At 38.3% G+C, this 24,714-nt stretch overlaps 1 protein-coding gene across 1 annotated transcript; it reads right to left on the bottom strand.

The window, feature by feature from the left end:
* Positions 1–1,934: 1,934 nt before the first annotated feature.
* On the bottom strand, positions 1,935–22,009 carry ATSPS4F (Sucrose-phosphate synthase family protein). Its single transcript, XM_077375458.1, has 15 exons — positions 21,143–22,009; positions 20,006–20,095; positions 14,655–14,881; positions 12,571–12,634; positions 11,617–11,819; positions 10,370–10,850; positions 9,468–9,599; positions 8,795–8,926; positions 8,346–8,522; positions 7,239–7,292; positions 6,997–7,059; positions 5,382–5,772; positions 4,080–4,537; positions 2,880–3,007; positions 1,935–2,328 (listed from the first exon to the last, which is right to left on the bottom strand). The coding sequence occupies exons 1-15, from the start codon at positions 21,329–21,331 to the stop codon at positions 2,049–2,051; spliced, it is 3,069 nt and encodes a 1,022-aa protein (XP_077231573.1). The 5' UTR covers positions 21,332–22,009; the 3' UTR covers positions 1,935–2,048.
* Positions 22,010–24,714: the final 2,705 nt, after the last annotated feature.

The following is a 24,714-nucleotide window of genomic DNA, read 5'->3' as shown; positions in this document are numbered from 1 at the left end:
AAAAAATTACATATAAAATATGACAATTACCGAGAAAACTACAAAAAAAAAGTAAAACAATATGACAATTATAAGAAAAAAACCGTCTTTTGCACTTTTCTACGGGCACCCGCGGGTCCACCCGACCCGGCCCACTTTTGACGGGCCGGGTGGACCCGCGGGTCAATTTCTAACGGGTCACCCGGACCCGTAAATTTACGGGCGGGCCGGGTGGACCCGCGGGTCCGGGTCACTTTTTGCCAGGTCTACTAAACATAGTTGATTAGGTAGTTGGAAGGCCGATCCCCACAGCCGTAGAGAATTTTTGAACTCTTTGATAGGGTTGCTGGTAATTCAATATGTTATCATCACATAAGAAGGTCGATGAATGTAGAGGTGGCCAGTCTAGCTCGCTATGGTTTGGAAAGATCCCAACTGAAGTTTTTGTACTCTCTTGTCCTCCTTGAGGAGTTCATGTTTCTTTTTTCCCTTTTCTTTTTGTATTTCCTGTATTGTTTTTGAGTTTGGGTGCTATGACTGCCTTGGTCATGGTTGCCTTTTAGTTATAAAATTTCACCAATTCAAAAAAAAAAGAAAAAAGAAAGGTTGATCCAAACTATGTCCATTGGATCCATATCTTTGTTGGGACCTGGGTAGAACTCGCCCTTAAAAGCTAGCCCTTGAGGGGAGGCTGCTCCACCCCTAATAAGCCCATCCACATTTTATTTTTCTGATGACAGATCGTTGCTTTGGCGTGGAACCCCAACAGTCATAAGGTCTGAAATTACTTGAATCATCCATAAAAGTAGATGAAACATTCTAGATTTGTTTGGAAGGCGCCTACGAAAATATACACTATATTTTCCTTAGTTTACATCTATCCGTGAAGGAATGGGGCTATTTTTGTAACATTTGAAAAACATAATAAAAACCACAAACAACATTTCATTTTCATGCTTTTCGTTTTGATGATGATTTTTCTTTCTCTCTGGGTCTCTGACAAGTAGGAAAGAGGTGAGTCTTGAGAGAGACAGAGGAAGAGAGATAGAGAGGAAGAAACGGTTTTGACTAAGATAACCCAGTCATAACTCATATTTTGTAGAGGGGTGGCCCCGGAAAGAGAAGGAGCGAATCTTTCAGCTCCATATATGTATGTAAGCAAGGTTTTAAATTTTGGTTTCCGAAGAATTTCTGAAATTTCTACGAAATCAATTAACGTAAAAAATTTCGGGCAAAATCCTCGACAATTTCGGCTGAAATTTTGGGATATTATTCAATAATGAATAAATACCATATTTTTTGGTGTTATCGGCCCGAAATTTCGGGGAAAATGAAATTAAAGTTCAAGGAAAATTTTGATTTCAGTCTCAACTAAACCCAAAATTTTAGATTTCGGTCGAAATTTGAACCATTTTTTTAAGGAGGAAAATGATTGTGAGCTTGAAGCTCATATAGCTTATATAAGCTTGAGGGCCCAAGCACACGTGGGCACACGTTGTTAGGATGATCCATAGCATTCATTTGAAAGGCCCTTACATAGGTGTGTACAAAAAATCAACTCCATAGGATCATCCTAACTCATTCAAAAGTGGAGGACAAAATGGACAGACACCTTTTTGCCACAAATCTGCCCATTTTTCCCCCATTTTTGCCCTCCGCTTTTGGAGGGGTAAAGATGATCAATGGATGGTTTGGATCCCTCAAGCTCATATAAGCTATATGAGCTTCAAGCTCACAATCATTTCCCTCTTTTTTAAGTAGTATTATTTTTCTACGAAATTTTAGCCAAATACACTCGTGTAGGCAACGTTACTACTCATTTGAACTTAGAAATAAACAAATTTTATATTGATTTTTGGCAAGGACACCCATGTAAGACAATATTACGACACTCATTTTGGACTCAAAAAAAACAAATTTTATACTTGATTTTAGTTAAGGACGCCCATCACATGTAAGACAATATCTCATTTGAACTTGAAATAAAACAAATTTTATACTTGATTTTAGTCAAGGATATATACCCATATAGAGACATAACAAAAGCCCTCATCAAAGTGAATATAAAATCACTTCATCCCAACACTTTCCAACGCAGTAGAGATGCCATGGCTTCCAAGAGCTTCTTCTTCTACATAGACTATGTTGGGGCTATCTGTTGGAACTACATCTTCCATTTTGTAGCTCTCTTCCCCTCGCAGGAATCTCTCACTCCCACATATGACTGAGCCCTTGAGAATGAGGGTCTTGTGGAGACCTACCAACAGTTCGTCATAGTCCGTATCACCTTTCTCGCCCACGAACACGACCGTGTGGGAAATATCAATTCCCCATCTGATGGAAATATACCTAGATAACAAAGAAGCAAAAGAAAGGAATTATTTAGTAGAGAATTTTCTAAATTTGGGTTTCTTTTGGCTGTTTGGGTCTAGGGTGAAAAGAAATTAGGCTCAGCTTCTTTCCATGTAAAATGGGTGTAAAACAAATTTTACTCACACTTTAATTAAGCCCTGTTTGGATTGCAAGAAAAATATTTGTGACTGAAAATATTTTGTTTGAAATTTTTCTTTCTTTCAAAGATTTAGAATGGAAATGATACGATTGTGGTTAATTTAGAGGGATACTACTATAAATTGAGGGTCTCACTAAGTAAAAAATTATTAGTGTTAGTTCAAGATATCGATTCTCCTGAGTAAAAAAAAAAAAAGTAAATATTTGTCCTTCTGCAATCCAGACAGGGCCTAAAGAAATAAAATGGGTACAAAACAAATTTTGTGTAGTAACATTTGTTTTACATCCGTATTTTTTTACGAAGAAAGAGATGGAGCTTAGGAAAAGAGAAACAAAAGGAGTGGAAATGATTAAACAGAGGGGTGGAAATATCATTTCCCAACGCTTACCTTAGTGCTTGAACTCTCGATGCGAACAAGGGAACCACATTCAAGCGTGTGGAGGCACGGGTGTAGATGAGGTTGCAACGGAAGCCCCGCATACGTAGCCTTTGGCGTATGTCGTCAATTTTTCGACCCTGAAAAAGAAGAAATTCCATGAGAATTTCAAAGAGGAGTGCAATTTTCGCAAGAAATTAATCAAATAATCAGAATTTACTTAGCTGCAAAATATATTATTACTAGAGCTATATTACTAATTGTCAATATTCCTATTCAATTTAGTTCAATATAATTAGGAAAATGATAGTTACGCCCCTTTTGATCACCAGGACACCCATTGCCAGTGTACTTTACAATCAAAGCCACTGGATTTTTCTAACATCAAGTACATTGGCCCCCTTTTTGTCATTCATACACCGACTCTGGGTGGTGTCTCTGGTGATCAAAAGGGGCGTAAATGTCACTCCCTTATAATTAATGAAAAAGGATCACAATTTTCTGTTAAAAAAGGAAACTAATAAAAAATTTCAACCACCGTTAATATTAAACTGCCATAAGAATAAAGAATAAAATAAATTGGCATATACAAGATTATCTAATTTCTTCGGTTGGTAGTGAGTCCATACATCAATAATATCTAATTTCTAGCGGGTTTTGAGCCGCTATAATATACAGTCACAAATATCTCTGATATTTTTTTTAAAAAATAGTTAGAATGTTTGTGTGTGTGTGTGTGTGTGAGATAAATTGACAAAATTTTAAAATTATTTTAACATTTTGAATGATATTGAGATATCTTTATATTTTATTTTATATAAAATATCAGAGATATTTTATATTTAAATTTATATTTAAAAAAATATATAAAATATCTCTGATATTTTTAATTTTTATTTATATTTTTTTCAATTTTTTACTTTTCCAATTTTCAGTATATAAACCCAAAAATAAGAAGAAAATTTTAAATTTCTCAAGTACACTGTTCCAACAAAATTTATGAGAAACAATTTTTACTCTAATACACACCAAACCTTTGGTTTACCAAACATATTAATGGGCCTCCTTTTGTTTATCTTTTCCTTAATATGACCAATTTTCAGGGAAAGACTGAGAAAAGAGGGTGAAATGCAGTCATTTTTAAAGAAGAGACAAACAAGAAAGGGTGGAAATGTCATTTCCCAAATAATAATCTTTGAAATGATTTCTCACCTTGGCTCCAGAATTCACCGAATAAGCATAGCAACGAGAGCTACTTGCTTCCTCAACGCTTGCCACATCATCCCCGGCCCCACCATCCACCTTGGCAAGCCTAGGTACTACAGATCTTATATTCTCTCCCGGCCACCTGTATTCCACGTGGGCCCCATATTCCACATCAGTAACAAAATCCCTCCACGGATAATACACCTCGCTCCCACTACAACAGATCAACGCATCGAAATCATCGGGTGCCACATGGCAAGATCTCAACGCTTCCACAGTCTCAGCCAATGTGGACCCCGTAGAGAACACAAATCCCGTACATCCAACTCGGCCCAATCGGCCCGCAGCCATCACACCCTCTATAATTTGCCGGAGTCCGGCAGTGATTTGGCCGCCGGCATCATAACAATCGGCAGTCACAACAAAGAGCCTCTGCCGCCGGCCCGGCGAGAATCCAGCACCGCCTGTTAAAGTATAAAAGATTAAATAACACCATCACTAATAGCTTTAAGTTTTTGGAGTAATTGGCTATTTCACATGGTATCAGAGCAAGGTCCTGGGTTCAAAACTCATTGATATTAAAAATTCACATTTAATGGTGAACCCGAAAGACGGCCACATGTGCCACGCGTAGGCCAACCTTAAAATAAAGAGGTGCCACACGTGAGGGGGAGTGTTAAAGTATAAGAGATCAAATAATGCCATCTCTAACAGCTTAAGCTTTTGGAGTAATTGGTTGTTTGAAATGGTATCAGAGCAAGGTCTTATCTTCAAAACTCCTTGATATTAAAAATTCGCATGTAATGGCGAACCAGGGGCCATATGTTCCATGCGTGGGCTAACATTTTAAAAAAATGATAACACATGTAATGGAGAACCCAACTGAGGGGCCACATGTACCGCGCGGTTAGGCCAACCTTAAAAAGAAAAAGAAAAAAAGAGGGGCCACACATGAGGGGGTCTTAAAGCATAAAAGATCAGATAACACCTTCTCTAAGAGCTTAAGCTTTTGGAGTAATTAGTTGTTTCACATGGTATTAGAGCAATTAAAATTTCACATGTAACGGCCAACCCAAGAGGGCCCACATATGCCACGTGTAGGCCAACTCCAAAAAGAGGGGCCACAGGTGGGAGGGAGTGTTAAAGTATAAAAGATAAAATAAAGTCATCTCCAACCGCTTAAGCTTTTGGAGTAATTGGCTGTTTTACATTAACATTTGGAGCAGTTGGTTGTTTAACACCCTAAAAAAGACTGAGCCACAAGTGAGTGGGAGTGTTAAAGTATAAAAGATTAAATAAAGCTGTTACCGGAAATTGGGTGCTCCGGCCGGTTGTGGCGTTTCATGAAGGCTTCGACTACGGCCTTTTGCCGGCCAGCGGAATCTAGGTCACCATTGACTTTTGATTCTCCGTCGATGGAGAATCTTATCGAGAGATCCTCAACGTCTCTTAGGGAATCACTTAAGGGCTCTTCAACACTTGGCGCAATCTCGAGGTGGGTGGTGGGATGGCGATTCCGGCAATGTTCGATGTGGGAGAGGTAATTCCGGCAGTGCTCCGGCCACGAGAAGTGGTGGATGTTTTTTAAGCCGCTTTTTCTACAGTCGACCCACATGGTTTTGTCTGCCACAAGTTTTAAGAGGGCATCAGCTATGGCCTTATCGTCGTGTGGATCAATGAGTAGACCGTTGTTGAGTGCCTGTAAAACGGAGAAAAAATAATGATTTGGTCGCGGTATACATGACGGCTTCATGTTTTGGAATTTCATACAGTAACCATAAAAAAGGGAAATGATATCCCCCTCCCCTTTAACGGTTTCTGCGAGAATGATTCACAGCTTGAGGATAAATTCACCATTCACCCCCTTTAACGTTTTTCTTTTCCATTAAAACTTAACGGATAACGTTTGGAGCGGGGGAGAGGGGGGATTTTCTCCATCAAAGGAGGGAAAATATCACTTCCCTAAAAAAAGAGAAATAATTTCAGCACAACTATGTTTTGATACATGCGCTCATGTATCTTGTCTTTTAGCATTTAATTGTCACGTAAGTGCTTTTTGGGAACCGTAAAAACCTTGTACAGCTCTTTAAATACTAAAAGACAAGAAACATGAGCGTCTTGTATCAAAACATAGTTGTGCTGAAATCATTTCCCAAAACAAATTAGGGTTTCATGTATTCAATTGGGGTTGTTTTTTTGGCCGTATACATGAGAGCTGCATCATAATATGGTGCAGAATGCCAGAATAGTCTGTATTGGGAATTTCATGTGGACATGGCCAGTGTTTTGATATTGACACTCTCTTTCTCTATGTATTTGAAACTTCTGTCGCCAGCTAACCAGAAGTTTAGAAACCAATTGTATGGAAAGAAATTTAGTGTATCCAAACATGCCCAACCTGGGTCCTTGAGTGTTGAGAGTTAAAGAGGCCAAGATACATGTGGCTAGGAATTCAGCCTATGAACATGGATGATAATAACATTAAAAATGATCAGGAAATCCGGCCCAAATCCATTCATCTCAGCAAAATGGACCAATACATGGGCCTAGCCCATCGAAGATGCTCAACCCATCGGGCCCGAAGGCCCATCTCTTGTTAGAATATGTGAGATCCTAAGAAGATTTCACTAATTCTTGGATGATTTACAATAGAGCTCAAGGTGTGCTTATATTGAGCACATACATGATAAACATAGAAAGAGATCAAGTAGACTATGGAAAGAGATAATGATGGAATATTCTAGTCTAATATACTTACTAATTAAATCTAGCTGCCTATTCTAGTGGGTTGCCTCATTAACCAACTTGCCTAATCTCCCACAATAAGATTTAACAGTGAGATCTACACCTAATCCAACGGTGGATCTCACATAGGATCTCACATATTCTAACATCTCTCTCTCACACACACGCACACACTTACCTTGTGGATGTCGACGGGCCCACCATTCTTGGTTGCAACGACAGGTAAACCGTAAGCAGCAGCCTGCAAGAAAGTAAGAAACAATCAATGAAGGGTTCTTTCTTTCAAAATTCAATATTGTGTGTATATAGAGTTCTTAATTAAACTATTCAAATACCACAATCTCATGCATCCACCAAGCTAGCATTTGATTACTAGAGGTTAAAGAAGAAAATCCGTGGAATGAGTAGATGTTTTATTACCTCTATGATGGTGAGACCAAATGGTTCCACGAGAGCCGGATTGATAAAAACACCCTGCAAAAGTGGTAATGAAAATCAATTTATTTTGATTCCTCATAAAATAATTAAACGTTACATGGACCAAGTAGATGACCTGAAATAATGGAGATTTTACCATTCTTGGGTAATTACAATCAACCTTTTATGGCACTATGCCTACTTTTTCTCCTCTCCCATTATTAGTAATGACACCCCCTACTTTTTCTCCTCTCTCATTATTGGTAATGACACCCCCTACTTTTTCTCCTACTCTCACATTATTTGCCGCGCAACCAAACACCACTACACAATTTTCCGAGGTAATTCTAGGCAAATCAAAATTCTTGTCTCTTCCCTTTGACTTCCTATTCCACTACTCTCCGAGTCGGTCCAAGCAACCAAACGTAGCATAAAATAAGGGAAATGATAAATGCGCCACTTTTCATTACTTCGAACACCCAGATGCAGTGTACGTGGCAATCAGGTCAGTTGAATCCTTCCCGAGTATATCAGCCCCTCTGCGGTCATAGATACATTGCAGCTGGGTATTCCAAGTAATGAATAGGGGCGCATTTATCACTTCCCTGAAATAATTAATGGCACCCATATGAGTTTGTCGCTTATGCAATTGTAGTTGGGACTCTGGTAGAACACACCCTCAAAAGCTAGCCACTATGGGGTGCCTCGGTCCTTATAAGCCCTCCACATTGGTCTCCCCCTTCACGCGGGAGCAACATGGGATGATCTGAAGAGAGATCTTTCCCGAGGAATTTTCTACATCTTTGAGGGTATACCACAACCCAACTCTAATACTACTTCGCCATTAAAAGCTTGCCATTAAGGGGAGTTTGCCCAAGTCCTTATATGCTATCCACATCAATGCACTTGTTGGGACGTGAGTAGAACTGAACCTTAAAAGCTAGTTGTCAAGGGGAGGGTGCCGAAGTCCTTATAAGGGTGCCGAAGTCTTTATAAGCCCTCCACATCATTCGCACTTTTCCAATGAGGGATAGTTGTTTTTGTGTGAAACCCCAACAAATGTGTCTTGTTAATGCTACTATGCTAGTGAAAGGAAAAGAATATAAGTACCTTAGTCTTGGCAGCAAGTCGATATATTTGGGGGACATCGGACTGCTTGTGATGTTTGGGATAGGCCACCTGACCGTACAGATCGTATTTGTCGATGAGTTTGATAACGGCAGTAAGAACTGTTGCACTGCTCCCTGACATCTCTTCTATATCATCTCTGTTTCCAAGTATTAAGGTCTGCATCCCCAAATCATATGTAAATATCCGTGGGAATTTGGTGCACATGTTTTCTTCTATGAAACACACTGGAATTTTTTGTCGTGTTAAAAAATTCGGGTTCATATAGGCCACGTTTTGCGGCCATGAAAATTTATTCCATGAAATATTTGTGGGCCCAATTGAGGGAGAGGGAGATACTTCAGGGAGAGCCAATTTTGGTGGTTTGAAAACTAAAAATTAAGCATTTTAGTGCATGGTTTAATTAATAAAAAGGCCACAAAGCGTCTTACCAAGTTCGCAAGCTCTCGCAGCGGACGACACTCACCAAATGCCTTGAGTAATGTGGTGACATTTTTCTTAGGATCAGGCCTTGACAATGCAAGGATCATCGGCTTGTGAGGATTTGTGAAAAATCGCATTATCTGCAAAGTTAATACAGATATTAAAGAAAATTAGAAAGAAAAAAGAGATTATTTCTGCAGAGTTTTGTGACTTTTTATAATTTGGGATATAAAAACAGCCAATCCTAACTGTTCATTAAGGGGCAGTCATGATCAAATCAATAAGACATGTCAACGGCTGTGATGTCTTCCTATAATTAATTTCTTGTCTGAGTTTTATAAAATGCCTTTAGGCCCTGTTTGGATTGCAAGAGTTTTTTGTAGAAGTTTGGAAAAGAAAAACTTTTACAAAATTTCTTACTCTCTCTATTATTTGATAACAAATGGAAAAAAAAAAAATGCTACTTGAACTACAGCTGATCGGGGACCTCGATTAATAATAATATCCATCCAAATAAGACATTACTATTATCATTTTTTTCTAAATTGTGTATGTGAAATAATTTCCTAGGAAGATTTTTTCTACGAGAAATACTTTTCTTGCAATCCAAACAGGGTTAGGAAAAATATATAAAATGAAAAAGAAGAAGAAAAGAAATATGATTAAGGAAAAGTGTACAACCTCGGACCATATTGGCGGTAGATCTCTTCTGCTCGGAGTTCTGTTGGGTCCAATCAACGATGCAAGATCGACATCACTTTCTATGGAGTCTTGTGCCACCACATTGCTAAAATCCATCCCTGGTGGTATCACCTAATAATTTAAAATCAATGTTATATATTAAAAATAATAACTCCATACTAATCGGTGAAATTTTCACTAACGAAACGTGCAGTTTACTAATGATAGGGGTGCAAAACTCAGTGCCATCATCAAACAAGGGAGTGCCAATATTATTTCTCATAAGATGTAATTTGCAGATTAGAGATTTATAATTGAAAGCTATATATATGGCCATATGGGTAAAATAATAATTTTCCTCTCCATTTTTTTCTATGTAAAATGGTCATAAAAAAAACAAATCTACGCCAATTTTTCAAAAGGGAAGTGACATATTCATCCCCTTTTATTTCTTGGGAGTGTCTTTATGATCATAGTAAGCAAAACGTGATTCTGAAGAGAAAAAAAAGATAATTTAAAAAAACCATGAAAAAAAATTATTTAACACGTTTAAAATTTTGTTATTTAAAAATATATATAAACCTGGGTCAGGATGGAAAGTTAGACAAAAAACATATGTTTTCTAAAAAATGGAACTTTAAACTAAGTATTTCTCGAATGATAAGATTTAATGAAGTTTTGAACTGCAAACCTACATGTTTATGTTTCCAAATATGTCATTTAAAACGTAATTTTGCTAACTATGTTTGTGACTAGCTACTCTTTTTAAACTACAAGAGGTTGCCCGGGGAAGAAAAGAAGCTGCATATATCATTTCTCTTTTAAAAACTCATTTTACGTCCAAAGAAACAGAGATGACAAGTAATTAAATACAAAACATGAGAAAGGGAGGGATAGCTTACCACCATTCTAGGCATGTATCTTCCAAAGCAACTAACTCCCCTCCTCCTTCTAGCCCTTAGCTTCCTCTCAAGCTTGATATCAAACCCATCATAGAGACCCCATTGTTCTTCAATCTCTTGCCTAGTACTTGTCACCACCATCTCAGCAGCATCTAACCCTAATTCCTCTCCCTCAATCCTCCTCATGATCTTGTACGTTGAATTTATATCCTCCTTTGAGAGTCTCCCTTGCTTCAACAGCTGCTCAAACTTGTTTCGCCCAAGCGAGTGCCCCGTCAGCACCATTGGAACATTTAGGGCTCCGGCTAGGCGGGCCGCCACCTCTCCAGCATCTGCATAGTGGCCGTGGATCACGTAGGGCCATGTTGGCTTCCCTCCGTCGAACTGATCGCCTAGGGCACGGGCCATGTCGACTATGTGCGCCAGGGCCCGGTCCACAAACTCGGGTATGTGTGGCCACAGTGACTCCTTGGGTATGTACCTATCATGAATTATCACATGAAATCAGAAAGTTCCAAATATGGGCTTGTTTTAAGCAGTTCGGAGACCCAACATGATCAGTGGGCTTGATCAGTGAGACTATTAGCTTATCTCACTTTCCCTTGTTTTATTGAAGCAAGTTGGAATTGGCACCCATAAATTTAGGCATTTTAGACTTACAGGGCAGACTAACGGAGGTGTTGTGCCTAATTTTTAAGGGACTCCAGCAATACATGTTAGAGTATTTTTACGGTGAAAGCCTGTATAGTCCAGTATTTTTTTAAATATACTGTACGGCCCATAGCATAGGATGATTCAATGGTCCATTTGATAGGCCACAACATAGATAGGTTGTGCCCAAAAAATCCTTACCATAAGATGATCCCAGCCCTCCGATATATGGAGGTTTCCATAACAGACAGTTCCTCTATAGGTCGGAGGGCTAGGATCATCATATGGAAATGACTGTTTGGGCACAACCTATTTACGTTGTGACCCTTCAAATGGACAGCTTGGATTTTCCTATGGTGTGGGTCATATGATACTTATTTAAAAATACTGGATTACAGGGCTTACACAGTATAAAATCTCATATATGGGATTTGCTAGGGACTTTCGCAAAAAGGCATTTCACCCGTGGCGGTTGCATGAGAGAGCAGATGAATTAAATGAAAAAGACTGACCTACCTTATTTCCCAATTACATCCCTAATCTTAAGAAGTGATTAATGTTTAATTTTATTTTCAACAAAGAAAAAGAGTATGTACCTGTCACGTGGTCCACATGGGAGCCGAATTATATAGGCCCCACTGCTATCTCCGGTGGCATCGGACGGACAGATCAACATCTCGGATGGCTCACCGTAGCTCCAGTCGACGTCTGGTGATGAGATTTGGCGGGTCAAGAGATCAACACGGTAGACCCCTTTGGTGGTGGCCAGGGCTTTGGCCAGCTCAACCACATATTTAACCTGATCACCACGAGAAAAAAGGGATATCAACAGATAATTAATTCATAAAACCTTCTTTCAGAGCTGATAAGCAACTTAATTAACTGCTAGCATCAATCCCCCATTAATGTTTTTTTTTTTGCACAATGGCTCATCCATGGCAAGATGAACCAAATGGACGGTCTAGATCATGGGTGTCTTATGTGGACGGCGATGATGGATTTCAACGTAGAACTTTAGAAAGCAAATGGGTTTAGAAAAATCAAAATGCTAAAAAGAAAATTGCTTTTAAGGACGTTCCTGAATGACACTTACTGGAGCCCACTTCTGCCATGTGATCAGATCCGTTGATCCTATCGGCAACCATAGGGCCGCCTAAATCCCGTTGAGAACACCATGATCAGATGATCCAAGACCATGTGAGTCACCTCATGATGTTCTACACGATCAACTGTCGTGATTTCACATAAACTCCCCCTACGACCCCATTTGGGACCCAAAAACGGTCTTTTTATCTTTAACAGTAAAAGTGATTTTCTGCTTAGTCGATCTCTATGGGAAAAAAATAAAGAAGAAATAGTAGTGAATTTAGTGATCCAGTGCAAATCATTTGTACCATCGTACCAACACATGGATGGTGAGACAGTTCGTCTCGATCGTCCATCAGGCGGGCCCCACTATAAAACTTGGCCAGTGTGAAAAAAACCCACTAATAGACGATCCTAACCGTTCATTAATCTTTTGAAAATTGGCAATGCATTAAGGATTTTACCTGTCCACCTGTATCTGAATCTCTTCCCAACTCCATGTTTTCACCGCGTACCAAGCCATGCAAGCTACGATCAGAAGAAACAGATAGTCAGGCATAGAATAAACAAGAAGGAAAATGATATTCACACATTCGGCACTTCTCTTAACAATTTTTCTTATCTGCTTTTAGAGGCTCTTAAGATTCTCTAGTTGCTCTGAGCCTCTGAATGGCCAATCAAAAAATTAATGAAGTGTGTAGTGTGATTATCAATACAAGGGGTGTGACCTTAATAAAACAATAGGTCCCTATTAAGGGCAATCCGGACCATCCAAGCACGTGCCCTCACCTTAGATCTCAAATGGGTCAAAAGCATGCTGATCAACTGATGCTAATTGTTTTTCTATAGCCTAAAATGGATAGTAAAATATTATCCATAGGCAACCATCAAGATTTAGGGTGAAACTAAACTTTAATTGAACCCTCATTAGGGTTGCCCTGTTGGATTTTTTTTTTTTTTTTTTTTTTTGTGTGGAAATGATGGTATTTTATTGATGAGAAAAGCATGCTGATCAATTGATAGTCGAACCGTGTGGCCCTTCACAGTATCAAATATCTCGCATAACCTCCACAAATAATATTATCCAATTCTCCTCTAGCCGCCAATCTGATGGCAGGTTTGGATGTTTTTACATTATAAGGATATTTGATACCCAATCTGGAGGCTTGTAGAGTCCTTTTTGTTTTGGATTTTGGATTTTGAGGACTGATTGTGAGTCCAAAACTGATTATTGGACTCAAACTTAGGTTTATGACCTGTTTGCTTTAGATTTTGAGAAACAATTGTGAACCTGAAACAAACTAATTATTAAACCCAAATTCACGTTTAGGCCACGCTTGTTTTGGATTTTTAGAACTGATCGTGAGTCCAAAACTAACAATTGGACTCAAAATTAAACGTAATTTTGAGAACTGATCGAGAGTCCAAAACTAACCGTTGGACAAAAAAATAATTAAGGGAAATGATATTTCCCCCCTTCTGAGGGATAAAATCAACGTTATTTGTTAACTTTTAAGGGAAGTGATATATCCGCCCCTTGTGATTACTTGGGACACCCGGCAGCAGCGTACGCAGCAATCAGTCCCGCTGAATCCTTATAACGTTAAGTACATCAGACCGCTGGGTGTCCCAAGCAATCAAAAGGGGCGGATATATCACTTCCCTTAAAAGTAAACAAATAACATTGATTTTATCCCTCAAAAGGGGGGAAATATCATTTCCCTTAATTATTTTTTTGTCCAACTGTTAGTTTTGGACTCTCGATCAGTTCTCAAAATTACGTTTAATTTTGAGTCCAATTGTTAGTTTTGGACTCACGATCAGTTCTAAAAATCCAAAACAAGCATGGCTTAAACGTGAATTTGGGTCTAATAATTAGTTTGTTTCAGGTTCACAATTGTTTCTCAAAATCTAAAGCAAACAGGTCATAAACCTAAGTTTGAGTCCAATAATCAGTTTTGGACTCACAATCAGTCCTAAAAATCCAAAACAAACAGGACTTTACAAGCCTCCAGATTGGGTATCAAATATCCTTATAATGTAAAAACATCCAAACCTGCCATCAGATTGGCGGCTAGAGGAGAATTGGATAATATTATTTGTGGAGGTTATGCGAGATATTTGATACTGTGAAGGGCCACACGGTTCGACTATCAATTGATCAGCATGACGTCATAAGGATTCAGCAGGACTGATTGCCGCGTACGCTGCTGCTGGGTGTCCCAAGTAATCACAAGGGGCGGATATATCACTTCCCAGTTTTAAAGGCAAAGAAAATCGTTAAAGGGCGTGAATATATCCTCAAGCAGTGAACCATTCTCAGAGGTGGGGTGGGGGAATATCATTTCCCAAAAATAAGCATAATTTTGAGTCCAACAATCAGTTTTGACTCACCATCAATTCCGAAAATAAAAAACAAACATGGCCTTAATTTTGAGTCCAATAACGGATAACCAATTTAGAACTCACAATCGGTTCTCAGAATCCAAACAACTAATAATCAATAGTAGGTGGCATTATCAGAAATGGGTGAAATTAAGAAGGGTACCTGATCAAGACTATGTAAAGGCGCTTGGCCTTGTCAGTGTCCGACCATATCTTGAGATCAGAATTGATTCTGTGGATGCTATTATCCCTGAGCAATTCAGCTTGGTTAGCATCTCCTTTCTCCTTCTCGCCTTCAGACAAGTCGGATAGATCCTCTGCTGCATCGTTATGCCCTTGCTCACGCTCCAGACGTCGCTTTGCGAGCCTTTGGGCATCGTCCCATGCGATCTGCCATGAAAATTTGGGTGAAATAATTTTTAAAATGTATCTCCCTCTGGAAGATTTTGTGATGCCAAAATGATTGCTTAAATCTTTAAAAAGGACTCTCATCAGTAGCTTATTTTTCTTTTATCTCTTTATATTTATAGATTTTAATTTACGGCTCCGATCTCTTATATCTTATTGCTCAAACCAGGAAACCAGCATTGTTCATATGCTTATATGTTATAATCTCTTACTTCTAATACTTAATATAAAAATCCAATCACATAAGATATAAAATTTTATACGGTGTGTGGCCATATAGTCCAGTATTTTTCAAAAAGTACTGTATGGCCCACTCCATAGGATGATCCAAACCATTCATTTGTTGGGCCACAAGGTAAATAGGTTGTCCTAAATAAATCATTTCCATAGGATGATCCTAGCCCTCTGGTCCATAGGGGATCATCGAATGGAAATGATTTTTTAGGACCCACCCTATTTATGTTTTGGCCCAGAAAATGAGCAGTTTGGATCATCCTATTGAGTGGGTCATACAATACTTTTTGAAAAATACTGGACTATATATACGGCCACACACCATATAAAGGAAAAGTTTGGATCATCCTATTGAGTGGGTCATACAATACTTTTTGAAAAATACTGGACTATATATACGGCCACACACCATATAAAATTTCCTTTCTCAGAAAATTTGTTCATTACCTACATGAGAACAACAACGTTGTTCAAAATACCTACTACGTAAGTATATATATTGTACGTAGGTATAAAAGAAATGTTCTTTAGTCTCAGTGACAGTGGCGCCTATGAAAGTAGGGCAGCAGCACCGGACTCCTACCAGTAAGGGGTCATTAGACTTTTTCCTTTTTGTGTTTGATAGAGATAACAATTTTATATGGTGATTGCCCCGTATAAAAAAAAATCGCCAGAAGCTCCTGATTTGGCTAAAAGAGCAGAACCAAAGAAACAAACAATCTTTTTTTTCATCCATTACAAACACATATCTTTTATTTCATCCATTAGATTAGCGAGTTTCCATGGAATGCCTCCCTTTGGCCCCATGAGACTATGTCAGAGACCGTGTGACTTTTTTCTTGACACACAAACATGTATAAAACATGGTGCACCAATAACGTGGGTAAGATAAAGACACAGAGTTGAATGCCACATGGTTAGAGGTGGAATGGGCGGTTAAACAACTATACTCCTATTTGGTAATTAATACTCTCTAATACCTCATATAAAATGCATCCATTTACAATATTAATTATTAGAACTCCAACTATTCAATCCAAATTTGCAAAATATCCCAATTACTCATCGAGAATCATGATTTTATCTATACAATTTTTAAGTTTCTGAAAATATATTCCCTATTGTTGGTGCTTTTAAGTGTGGCCCACATTGGGACCCACACACGTTGTGGAAGTACAACTCTTCTAGAAGGTATCCATTTTAAGTTGTATTTGGAAAAGGAGTTTTAGAGATAAATCCCAAACTATTTTTAATTAAAGAATAAAAAGTGTGGTGGGATTTGAATTCCTAGTTCCACTTAAATTCCCCAACTTTATAAATATCTGGGTAACCTTGATGGGAGGATATACCGATATTATATATTTAGTTTTCCATCAAAAGGGGTCCCTAATCTAAGAAGAAAAGAGTGCCCCTGCGATTTCATCAATTAAGGCCTAAATGGGAGATCAAAAGAATTTCCTTTCAGCGTTCGTGGGATGAGTGGAGATCAAGGGTTTTGCTAGATGGATCAGCTTAAAGTTCTAATCGCCATGGCCGGAGCTATGCTTCCGCTAAGAATTACTTTGTAATTTCAGTTAACACCTACAGGTTTGTCAATACCAATTATATTAACGAGGAATGATAGAATGAAGGGCGTCCTTGCAAAACTAGCTTCAAGGGCGTTCTAATTGGTTGATTTATGCAAAAGTCAACTAAATTACAGTTGTTACTCTAATAATTAATGCTCTATATATTTATAATCTCTTATACTTATTGCTCAGACCAGGAACCATTTTTGTTCCTCTGCTGATGATATACACTCAAGAATTTCTAATACTAATAAAAAAAATCTAGTGTTATAAGATATAATAAAGTACCATATGAGGAAATGTCATTCAAATTACGTGTACGCGAACATTAATATTGTTCACAATACTTACAGTATGTAAGTACATATTATATGTAGGTTTTTCGGTTTTCTCAATGGAATCTATTGTGATCGCAACAATAATGGACTCTAGCATGATAGCGGCAGGGACACTAATGGAAGATGCAAGTAGGAAGACTTTTGCCTATATGTGGTATTAGGAGATCGTCGGGTTTTCTTCATGACAGACAGACATGCGTTAAACCTGGTGAACCAAAAACATAGGCACGGCAAGGACAAAGAGTTGGATGAAGGAAGTGTGTGGCAGTGATGGACAACACAATATGATAATTAAATCTCTAATATCTTATATAAAATGATAGGTTCTAGCCTTATCAGATGGCAATTACCGAGAGAGAGAGGGGGGAAGGGTGTCCTCTTGGTAAATCGGATTTTAACCAAATTCAGAAATTTCTTTTTTCCTTCAATTATGAGAATAAATACAAATTAACTTTCCTCCCTCCATCTCGAGAAAGATGGCAACTATCTCATAATTACTACCTCTACATAAGAAAGCGCATTAACTAGGTATGTTAAACTAAAACATAAAAGAAAAAATTCAAAACACAGAAGGTGCTTAAGGAAATAAATCAAATCTCCAAAGGGAATGTCGCCAGATGTGTAACATTGCCGCCCCTTAAGCCAAGCCATGTTCTCATGGCGTGAAGGAAGGAAAATGTGTAACTTCCACCACTGTATTATTTTCAGCTTCATCCAATGGCATATCAGGTTCCTCCAAGTCTCTAATCATTAAAATTTGCATGCTCTTACATCGATGATCGGGTGTGAATCACTCATCATAATAATAACAAAAACCTTGTGCGCACCTTTTACACATCTCCTCTGATGAGACCTGTTTGACCGGGGCGATAATCGTTCCGGACTCACTCTTTGGGTTGGGTGGGGTAGTTGTAACACTCGACCCAACATTTGTTGATCCTCCCAAGCCCGTATGACTCTTCATAGTGCTCATTGGAAATGCTACACAAACTAAGGCCTGGGCATGTAGATTTCCGCAAAACTTCTCTTGTTGACGACGAGCTAGACTCATCGCATCCTTTAAGGGAAAAAGGTTGGAATATTAATACCTCTTGTACAATCTTGTCTCGCAAGCCTTGTATGAATGTTCCCATGAGCGCCTTGTCTGTCCACCGGTCAACCTGATTTGCAATCCGTTCAAATTCCTCTTGAAAACGTTGGACAATTTTCGATCCTTGTGTTAATTTGAGCAGCAACCCATCTAAGTTCTCATGATCAGTCAGACCCAGGGGCGGAGCCAAGAATTTACACTTTGGGGAGCCAAACTAAATTACGCTTGGCTGTGTTGGCCATTGGGGGTGCCATGGCTACTAAACTACCTAAATCATGCATGTACATGCATGCAATATAAAAGGAATTTTACAAGTCATAGCCTCCCTCGTGCTATATGTGCATCCGCCCCTGGTCGGACTGAACCATAAGAAGAGTGCTTCTGTGAGTTCTTTCCAAGAACGAATACATGTGGTTTTATGCGTTCATTGGACCCATGTGGAAGCCACCTCGTCCATGTGAAATGACACCAATAGAATCCTTTCATGATTTGCTATCCTGTGATAGTTAAAGAATTGCACTGCCTTATATATAAATTCAAGGGGATCACGCCCATCAAATCTAGGAAAGCCTATCCGTGTGAAGTGCATTTGGCTCCTTGTACATTTTGAACATGACTACCGTTAATTGATTCGCCTTCACCCGAAACAATCAACTCGCCGTCACCGGCAATATTTGACATCTATGATAACAATTGTTGCATTGCCTGTAGAAGGAGATTAAACTTGTCATCAAGTTGCTCCTTCAACTCAGTCACTTGTTATTCAATGCGGTTGACACGAGCTTCCATCTTTTCCGCCGGTGGCACCTTGTTTCTTCCTAGGCATGCCTAAGAATCGATTACTCTGATACCAAATGATAGGTTCTAGCCCTATCAGATGGCAATTACCCAGAAATAGAGAGGGAAAGGGTGTCTTCTTGGTAATAACAAAATTGCAGAGATTGCTTTAGTCCTTCAATTATGAGAATAAATACAATTAAATTTCCTTCCTCCATCTTGAGTAAGATTACAACTAGCCCATAATTACTACCTCTAAATAAGAAAGCTTATTAACAAGGTAATTTAGAGTAAAACATAAAGGAAACAAATTCAAAAAGCACAAAAGGTGAAATAAATCAAATCTCCAAAAAGGGAATGTTGCCCGACGTGTAATATGAAATGCAGCCACCAACAATAATAAATAATAATTATTAGAGCCCCAATTGTAATAAAGACATTTGCTATTTTTTTATTTGGTTTGAAAAAGAAATGATATAGGGAAATGTTATCAGCACTACTGTATTTTGATGAGGGCACTCCTCACTTTATTAAAAGTACGGTATGGCCCGCTCCATAGGATGATCCAAACCGTCCATTAGACGGGCCACAGCCTAAATAAGTTGTGCCCAAAAAATCATTTGCATAGGTTGATCCTAACCCTCCGATCTGAATGTTAGAAAGTTGATCCTAACCCTCTATAAATCGGAGGGTTAGGATCAACCCATGGAAATGATTTTTGGGGCACAAGCTATTTAGGTTGTGGCCATCTAATGGACGGTTTGGATCATCCTATGGTGGGGGCCATACCGTATTTTTAATAAAGTGAGGAGTGCCCTCATCAAAATACAGTAGTGCTGATAACATTTCCCAACAATCTGTTCCCCATTTTAACTTTTCGAGAAATTGTTGTTTTTATCAGCGACTCCCCTTTTCTTCCCCAGGACAGCCCCTCGGCCCCCTTGTAAAGTAATAGATTAGTCAGAACTCATAAACACACTAGAGGGGAAGGGGTCTAATATATCACTACCGCTTTATGATTATTTCTGTTATTTGTTATTATTTTAAGGAAATGATATTTCCACCGCCTCCCTCTCTCTCTCTATGAATGTTGGAATACCTGCTTCTTTTTGCGGGCGAGATGCCATATTCTCCAGCACATATTCTCGAGCCTGTTATTGCGTTCACGTGTATTCCTGGTCGCGATCACCTGCGTTCACGAGACTATTCATCAAAAGCTCTTCCACACAATCTCAGAAAACCATCACAACAAAATTCAATGGAAAAGCTAATCAAACACAGAATAAGGAATTATGTTAAAGAGGATAACATATTCCACAAATATGCTAAAATACTTATATTCCACAACTTTCCAACCCTTCTTTTCCAAGTGCAAAGTAACGAATTTTCTTTTATTGTATAAGGAATTATGTTGTCTGGGCCCTATTTTTCTTCTTTTCCAACCATTCAACAAGCAAAATTCATTTGATTGAATGGTTAGGATTGTATTGCGACAAAATCAAAGTATGAAGAAATAAATAAATAAGAATTTTGCATTGATGCTAGTCACACTACTATCTGATCATAATCGGACGGTTAGGATTGTATAGTGATAAAATCAAAATGTGAGGAAATAAATAAATAAGAATTTTGCCTTGACACTACTATCTGATCACATTTGGACGGTGCTATATAACTCGAGCAAGTGATGGACCCCACAAATCATCATCCTATTGTTGGTTGTCAAATTAAAGCTGATCAACAGGCGGGGGCCCAATATAGACGGTCTCTTATTTGAGCATAGGATTGATCAATCGATCTTAACCGTCCAATTTACAAACTTTTCTCAGATCATATTTAAACCTTTCCATTTTAAAGCCAGTATTCAATGGTTAGGATTGTCTGAGCTATGAGATTTCTATCCTGACCAGATATTTTCACAAAAAGAAAAAAAGAAAAAACAGACATAACTATTTTCAAGTAAAAGAAGAAATAAAAGGGTATTAATGTAATTTTATAATTAACAAATTAAACAAAAAAGGCGCAATGATATTTTGGCTACTCATGTCGGGACTACCAAGTTTTGATAATTACACTAACTTATTTTGTCTTTTATTATTTAAACAGCTGTCAAGGCTATCATAGTTCCTAAAAAGCTCTACGATAAACAAGAAAAGACAAGCTGAGTTTGTGCATTTATTAAAAGACAGTAGTGCCAATATCAGTAGCTGGCATTTTCTGGTTGTTTTTCCATTACCTTTATCCAGGTTCTGTGGAGGTCAGATTCGTCGAAGCTGTTCACCACCTCCTCTACGAAGTATTTGGTGGGACTGAACTCGAAACCCGTTTCTTTGGATAACGAAGCGTTTTTCCTCTTCTCCAGTTTGCTCGCTCCCGCGTCCAGAATCGCCTCCAAATATCCATTAATCCACTCATTTCCCGCCATATCTTTCACGCTTCTCCCCGTTTCTTTTTAGATAATTAAAAAAAAAACCAGATTTAACTGATTTTCCGAATAGAAAAAAAGAAGAGAAAACAGGAAAACGAAAGCAAAACGATTTCGAAAATCGAATTAAAAGAAGAGAAAAAACAGAGAGAACGAGGAGTTAAAAACTTAAAAAGACGAAAAAGAACACTTTTTTCTTAGATCTCAGTTTCTTATGAGTTGATTGATGGTTATAGAAATCTAATCGAAAAATCAGAATTCTACCGGATTCTCTGGAATATCAATAAAAGATCAGAAAATCGTAGAGTTCGAATTTCGTTAAAAATCAAGTTATCAGAGGCTTGAACAAATTCATTCTACTGAAATGAAGAAAAAAGATGATCGAAACAAAAAGGTTCGTTCGTTCGTTAGATCTGAAAGATTCAGATAACAGAGCTCAGATTCCTTCAAATCAAAAGAAAATCCAAAAGAAAAATCAAAGAAGAAATCATACAAGTCACGGATTTGGTTGGAATCGAAAGTAGAACGGATCGAAAGCCTGTGCTATTGAGCGATTTCTAAAAAGTAGAAAGCTCGAATTCCTTCAAAATCTCATAAAATCTCTTGAAGAACAAAGACAAAGACAAAAACAAAGAAGAGAGAGAGGGTTTTGGTTTCGTCCTACGAAACCGAGTTAAGTGATATAAAGAAGGTTCATTTTATACACCTCGGATTTGAAATCACTCCTCATTTCCAGTTAAAAGGGCTCCGATTAAAATGACCAAATTACCCTGTGCTTTCGTCAATTTAATTTGCTTCTTAATTAGGAAATGATATATTGCACCCACTTTCTTCCCGGGACACTCCATTATAGTTTATTGGTGAGTGGTGACTACCTTTTCTAACACCAAGGAGCTGGCCAGGGAAAGAAAAGGGGGGCAGATATATCATTTCCCTAATTAGAGGGGTAATTAATATGGGATCCACCATAGATTCCGGTAATTATAGGCGTAATTAAAGAGGACCCGGTATAGGTTATGATAATTATAGGCGTAATTAATAAGGGACCCACCATAGATTCTGGTTTGTCAGTTGGGCCCCACAATGTATCCCCAGTGACCCCCAAAAAATCATCTCATCCTTTAGAAGATCCTAACAGTTTGATCAGTGGCTTGTAAACTGCACGTGCACAGAAGATAGTACTTTTTTCGAGTGATCCTAACCCTTTGATTTTCCAAATGGATTATTACAAAAACAAAAGGGTCCACGTTAAACAAGAAACCTAAATATTTGATCGGAGAATTGAAAATTATATAGTAGATGAACGGTTGAGATTATCATAGATGGGAGGCGGACCCATCTCAATCCAATGCGCCTGACTAGAATCCTCCTAGACAAACTTTTGCCCAAAACAAGCAATCAGCAAGAGTAGGAGTACAGGTGGGCAGCCACCCTCAGATCACTTTGCAGGTTCTACATGGTGGCATCTATGTGCAATCCGGACCATTGATCTTGTAGCCCTCTCATGGCGTGACCCACATGGTCTTTGTCCCATGCCCAGTTAGATATCTTGTCTGTAATTAAGATATGGATCAATTACCAATGGGGGACAAAAATTAGTTGATATTATCAACAGGAGTCTTGTCATTAAAAACTGGACGAAAATGCATTTTTCTTAAGCAACACGTTTTGCTTTTCCACTTTTCCCTCTTCTCCCTTATTTTCCTCTTCTTTTTTTTCACTTTTTCATTTTCAACTTTGTTTTTTTCTACATTACCAGTCATCTTCTTCATCATTTTAGCCACCATTGGAGGAGAGAAAGCTCGAAAACTTGAAACGTGAGTTCATTCCCATCTCTCTCTATATCTAGGTTTTGTTTTTCATTTGTTATAGGGTTTTGTATTTCTCTTTCTCCCTTTCAATGGAGGATGAGGAAGATGAATCGTACGGTAGAAAGAAAAAAACGTGAAAATGAACGAGTGAAAAAAAACATGAAGTAAAAACGTGTTCATAAAGGACTTGATAAGCCCATTCGGAATTTGGTAACCCCATTTTAATACTGGATAACCCCAACCCAAGAGACTTGAAAACCCCCTTCAAAAACTCCAGTACCCTTGGGCAATTTTAAGGGACTTGATAAGCTCATTCGTAAGTTGGTAACCCCATTTTGATACTAGATAACCCCAATCCCAAATACTTGAAAACCCCTTCCAAAACTCTAGTACCCTCGGCCAATTTTCAAGGACTTGATAAGCCCATTCTGAAATTGGTAACCCCATTTTGATACCTGATAACCCCAATCGTAGAGACTTGAAAACCCCCTTCCAAAGTCAAAACGTGTTGTATATGCCAAAGGATATTTTCGTCCAGCTTTTACTGACAATACCTCTTTTGTCCCCCGTTGATAATTTTTGAAAAGCATGGGTCATGTTGATAATTTTGCCTAATGTTTGTACCCCATTGGTAATTGGTCCAAAAGATAAAGGCCTACAAAATTAATAGTTTAGCTTTTCTTGTGAGAACCATAAACAAAGCTCAATTGATTTAAGGGCTAGGATCATCCGAACAAAGCGGAACAAATGAAGATGAGGCAGAGTTTTGGCCGTTGATGGTCTGATCAACGGACCCAATCATGTCGAAGTAGAGTAAGTGGGCCCAAAAAGTGACTGTTACAAAAGAGCCTAAGAGTCGCTATCATTTTAGCATTTAGGAAAAAATATTTACAAACTTATTATAAAAATGTCGGCAATGGACAAAACTCTATTTTGAATTTACCGGCCTGAGAGATGCGTGGGAACAACTATCTTAGCCAAATGGACGAACATTTGAAACTTTGGAATTATTCTCTTTTCAATTGAAGTACATATGGGTGTGCATTAAGTTTGCAATATGAGTGCAGTTTGGAATCTAAAAAAGCTTAAGCTACACGTAAACCGAAAGTTTTTTTTTTTTTTTTATGGGCAAAAACCTAAAGTTTGTCAAGTCAACAACGCAAATTTTTTGTTTGGACTGCGAAAAATCATGGTTAAGTTGGAAACTAAGGCCCCGTTCGTTTGAGATTATGTCAACAAATTGTGAGTCCCAAACCGATTATTTCAACCAATTTAGCCTTTACAATCGGTTTTCATAATCTTAAGTAAACAGGACCTAAACGAGTACAAGATGTTTAGTCACTGCTAGGGTCAAAATAGGCCTCCAACCACGTGCTGACACGTGGCTCATGTCCTACACACACCTCGTCACGCACATAGCCCTTTTCTCATTTATTTACGAGATTGTTTTAGGAAAAAATACACTTACACCCCCTCAACTTTATGACACATTCAACAATAATCCTATAGTTTCAAACTCATCAATTACACCCTCTAATTTTTCAATGTGTATAAGGTAGACCCCATTTTTTG

This window comes from Tasmannia lanceolata, unplaced genomic scaffold (assembly GCF_043159265.1).
Source record: "Tasmannia lanceolata isolate RefF3 unplaced genomic scaffold, GAP_Taslan_0.1 ptg000054l, whole genome shotgun sequence".
Classification (NCBI taxonomy): Eukaryota; Viridiplantae; Streptophyta; class Magnoliopsida; order Canellales; family Winteraceae; genus Tasmannia; species Tasmannia lanceolata.
This window is presented reverse-complemented; position numbering and strand designations above follow the sequence as displayed.

Excerpts from the sequence above, each read along its gene's own strand:
- ATSPS4F (XM_077375458.1), bottom strand. The coding sequence starts at position 21,331 with ATGGCGGGAAATGAGTGGATTAATGGATATTTGGAGGCGATTCTGGAC. Across the intron at positions 4,538-5,381 it reads GCCGGAGCACCCAATTTCCG|GCGGTGCTGGATTCTCGCCG; the intron begins GTAACAGCTTTA and ends ATACTTTAACAG. Across the intron at positions 3,008-4,079 it reads CGGTGAATTCTGGAGCCAAG|GGTCGAAAAATTGACGACAT; the intron begins GTGAGAAATCAT and ends CTTCTTTTTCAG.